This window comes from Engraulis encrasicolus, chromosome 22 (genome assembly GCF_034702125.1).
Source record: "Engraulis encrasicolus isolate BLACKSEA-1 chromosome 22, IST_EnEncr_1.0, whole genome shotgun sequence".
NCBI lineage: Eukaryota > Metazoa > Chordata > Actinopteri > Clupeiformes > Engraulidae > Engraulis > Engraulis encrasicolus.
The window spans coordinates 2,134,410-2,139,409 of NC_085878.1; the positions used below are offsets into that span (position 1 = coordinate 2,134,410).

Consider the following 5,000-nt stretch of genomic DNA (forward strand, 5'->3'; position numbering starts at 1 on the left):
ATCGTGTGAAAATGTCCATCAACACACTATACAAGGACAATAGTTGAAGTGTGTTGCTAACTATGTTCATAAAATATATTATTTGATTTTTAAATGTATTGTATCGACTCATATGATTTCAGTAGATATGTAGCCTGACATTTCAAATGTGGTCTTTGATTAAAGTGTTACTTTATATTTACACAGTTTTAGTTAATTTCTTGACATGGGTGGGCGTGTTCTCCATTGACTTGCATTGCCTGAAAGTACCTACACTACCTACGGAAGTTGGGAAGCTCCAGCTGCCATTTCCCAGTGCTGTCGCAAATTGCTGTGTCCTCTCTAGTGTTATTTTCTACCTCTATGCACATAACACACTTCATTGTGAATCTGTTGTGTGTGTGTACTCTTTATTTAAAGAAAAACAAACAAAAAAAACCTAACCCCTCTTTGCAACTGCACTTGTTGTTCTGTATATTTCCTGTGCACCTTGTATTTGCTTGTGATGTTGGCTATGATTATGTCCTCCTTTGAAAGTCGCTTCGGTTAAAAAGCGTCTGCCAAATGCAATGTAATGTAATGCAATGTAATGAATCTTAACACACGTAGTCCAAAATAGAAAGCGTCCCATGATCCCTTGGTGTAATGGTAATTAAGGCCCATTTAAAAGACAGTCAGCAGCCTAATTGATATTTACGCCCATGGTAATTAAGACTAATTGATATACGCCCAAGATAATACATAAGACCTTTCTGAAACCACAGTGAACCACAGCCCACAGGATGTTGCTTTTACAAGGAGACAGAATTTGGTTCAAGTTAAGTGGAAAAAACTCCCTTTGAATTACTCTATTTGAGACTATGAGAGAGGGGCGAGGACACATCAAGTTGAATTAACCCATTGTGTCCTGGAGCGACATATACACTGCATTCATGTTCTTGAGATTTTAGCTGTTTTATTAACAATGTCAGTATCTGGTGCAGAATGAAGGTTCTGGCTTTTAAATGCAACTTATTTCATGTTTTTAGGTGCTTTGGAGGCTGAGATATTTAGTTTTTAATAGGGAGAGAGCACCTTTTCCCAAAAAGGGCTTAGGCTAAAATGGGTTGAGTTGTTAACGCAGGCTGTGCTGCCTTGGAAATGTGGGCAGTGCATGTGCTGTAGTCTTTGCGAGTGTACAATAGTCTTTCTAAATGCATTATAAATGCATTTACTGTAAGACATTGTATTTAGTAGTTTATTTGTCGGGGACAATACAGAGTACAATGTCATAATCATATTGAAATGGCAATACCATGACAATACATGTACGTGTGCTACATGAAAGTTTCTATTTCAGTTCAAACAAGTGCTTTTGTACACCACTGTAGTTGGGACAGGTGCGTAGGATATTATCACAGTGAGGTTGTCATTCAAGCGTAAAGAAATCCTGCAAACTGTCCAGTTCACCAGCAAACTAAGGCAGTCATGGGTAAGCGGTTAGGGTGTCAGACTTGTAGTCCAAAGGTTGCCGGTTTGACTCCTGACTCGCCAGGTTGGTGGAGGGAGTAATTACCCAATGCTCTCCCCTATCCTCCTTCATGACTAAGGTACCCTGAGCATGGCACCGTCCCTCCTCACTGCTCCTTTTCGGGCGCCATTGGGGGCTGCCCCCTTGGACGAGTGAGGCATGATATTTTGTTGTGTGCAGTGTTCACTTGTGTGCTGTGGAGTGCTGTGTCACAATGACAATGGGAGTTGGAGTTTCCCAGTGGGTCATTCATTCACATTCATACACAAACTTTAATACAACGTTTCGGACATGCAACCTTCAGTTCTTCAGTTGTTTAAGATTAAGGTTAACTCTACCTGCAGAAGGTTGGACGACCAAAACATTGTATTAAAGTTTGCAGGTGGAATGGACTGTGAGTGGGATTTCTTTACAAATAAAAGTTTCTAGCCAGATGACTAACATGCAACCCCAGTGCATATAGCAGCAATTTTATAATGCAAATGCATATCATTTTTTTCTTTTGATATCTGTATCTCATGCAAGACAACAACAACTAAAGATCTTCTTCTACCCACCTTCGCATTTCTGGCTGATTTCGTTGAACTTGTGTCCGGCGGGGCACTTGCACTCGAAGGATCCTACGGTGTTTATACAGGTCCCTCCTTGGCAGAGACCAGGGATGGCCTGGCACTCGTCCACATCTGCAGAACAGAACGCAGAAAAACATGCGTCAGGGAGACAGAAGAGAAAAAAGACAGACAAGCCTGTCATGGCATGGCAGCTCATTTGTTCGCACCACGAAAGTCGTACGCGTCTGCCAGAAAGGGTATCGATTTAACAAATGGTGTGTGAAAATGCAAAGGGCAAGGCTCTCCACATTGTACGACCCACCACACAGAAAAACATAACTGGATTGATCACATCCTCCTCCTCCTCCTCCCCCCTCTCCTGGAGCCGAGATAACCCAGAAAACATCCCTCAAGTATATCTCCCGCAGTAATGATCGGAAGTCACTCGTGCCAAGTCTAAGTCAGTGGTTTTCAAAATGGGGGCCGGGGACCCCCAGGGTGGCTACCAGGGGGGGGATATGGGGGCCACGGCTGGTTGGCAGGGAAAGTATGGCAAAAACAAACAAAAAATCATTGCTGTACACCAACAGTGATATTTCCATTAGTTAAAGGTACACTGTGCAGGAAATGGTCAAACAAGTTACTGCAACTATGCTGCTAATTGAAACTGGGCTGCCTATTGCCAAATTCGATCTTTACATGAAAGTTTACTAAGTAATAAACAAATATTTTCTAGTATGGTCCAAGTACAGTCATTTTTGCAGTTAAAAATGGCTATTTTTGGAAATTCAAAATGGCGGACCATGGAGAAGATTCCCCTTTTCATGTATGAAAAGTGCAATTTTTCCAGTCATAATGAATAATTAGAATTTGATGGTGGTGGTAAGTATTCATGAAAAAGGTAACATTAGTGAATGGGCAGCATGAATTCTGGAAATAAACAACAAAAAATCTCACACAGTGTCCCTTTAAGAACAGCATTATAATCTATTGCATCTCTAAACATATGGTACACGTAACTAATGTAATTTCTTTATATCCCAGTGGGGCTCAAACTCACAGACCTAGACTATGGTTGTGAAAGGGGGGTGAACAAGAAAAATAGTGTGTCATGTCAGCCCATGTAAAGGGGGCCTTGGCTGGAATCTACAGATATACGGGGGGCCAGTGGTGTAGTCTACTTTTTATGGTGGGTATACTGTACGTTTGAGCATTTTTTGAAGTGGGTATACTGTAAATATTTGTGCCATTCAAAACAATGGATCAATCTATTTTAAGTGGGCATACTGAAATCCCTGAAATTTAGAAGTGGGTATACTCCGTATACCCGCGTTCTACGTAGGCTACACCACTGTGGGGGGCCTTGTCATGGTTAAGTTGGGAAAGCCCTGGTCTAAGTGTTTGACCCCTGATATACTACAGGACTGCACACTATACAGGGCTGATGACACAGCTTACACATGTACCACCATCCCAAGCCAGCCATAAAACTACAACCATCAGATGCATTACAGATCACAACACCCCCCACACACACAAACACACACACACACACACACACACACACGACACTCCAAGCCCGTCCCCCTCCAGTGCATAAAGACGAGAGTTCACTGACGCTTCCCAGTCATTTTCTTGGAGCGTGGTTTGCGTGACCCCTTGAACGGGCTGGGGGTGCAGTAAAGTGTACAGGCCAGGGCTGCTTAGCTTCTCCCATTGCATGTGGTGGGGGGCCCCAAACACAGGTGCAAGCCTCTCCAAACACCCTTTGTCATGCGCTTGGCCTGCTTGGCCTGCTTGGCCTGCTTGTCCTGCTTGGCCTGCTTGGCCTGCTTGGCCTGCTTGGCCTGCTTGGCCTGCTTGGCCTGCTTGGCCTGCTTGGCCTGCTTGGCCTGCTTGTCCTGCTTGGCCTGCTTGGCCTGCTTGGCCTGCTTGTCCTGGCAGCATACAGCATACGTTGAACTTCGGCTTTTTTCGCACACCTCAGCTGGCAGGTGCGTCGGAGATGGCACCATACTGTAGGTCACTCAGCAATAGTTTAAAGAAACTCCCGCACACTGACCATTTCGCTGTTCTTTCTTAAATAAACGACGTTTCGGTACTTGACCTTCATCAGGCAATCCTGGTCAGTGTGCGGGAGTTTCTTTAAACTATAGCATACAGCATACAGCATGTGTATGAAGTAGGGCTGTAACGATACACTCAACTCACGATTCGGTTCGTATCACGATTTTTCGGTTCGATATACCCCACGATTTCACATTTACCAACTTTATAAATTGAAATTATGAATAAAAATCTTTAAAGTTTACAGGTAGAATATTTTACAAGAGGCTGATAACAATTTTGAAAAGTTTAAATACAGTAGTCATGATGATTTGAAGCTTGGAAGCACTATCACTTCATATCATGTGGTTGTTTTCTGGACTGATGGGTAACAAAACTTTGAAAGGGCATATCACGATACTGCCTCCTTGTATCGCGATACAGTATCGTGACACTTTGTATCACGATTTCTCGGTTCGATTCAATATCGTTACAGCCCTAGTATGAAGTAAAGGGCCTTTATGTCTGACTAGAATTACAAGAGAGCAGAGGTCCTCCCTCCCTCCCTCCCTCCCTCTCTCCCTCCCTCTCTCCCTCCCTCTCTCCCTCTCTCCCTCCCTCCCTCTCTCCCTCCCAGTGTAAATTATCATCTTGGAACCAACCACAGTATACAGTATGCATGGGACGCTGCTTGTGATGTGCGCATATGTTTGCATGTGTGTGCAAGGTGTGTGTGTGTGCAAATGTGTGTGTGTGTGTGTGTGTGTGTGTGTGTGTGTGTGTGTGTGTGTGTGTGTGTGTGTGTGTGTGTGTGTGTGTGTGTGTGTGTGTGTGTGTGTGTGTGTGTGTGTGTGTGTGTAATGACTATAAGTATGCACATGCGTGCGTGTCTGTCTACTGGTGCTGTATACTTG

At 43.7% G+C, this 5,000-nt stretch overlaps 1 protein-coding gene across 1 annotated transcript in view; it reads right to left on the reverse strand.

The window, feature by feature from the left end:
• Nucleotides 1-5,000, reverse strand: part of fbn1 (fibrillin 1) — a 189,769-nt gene that overhangs the window by 152,168 nt on the left and 32,601 nt on the right. The window contains exon 8 of the mRNA XM_063188336.1: nt 2,047-2,172. Within this exon, the coding sequence (XP_063044406.1) occupies nt 2,047-2,172 (126 nt within the window). The remainder of the gene's footprint in view (nt 1-2,046; nt 2,173-5,000) is intronic.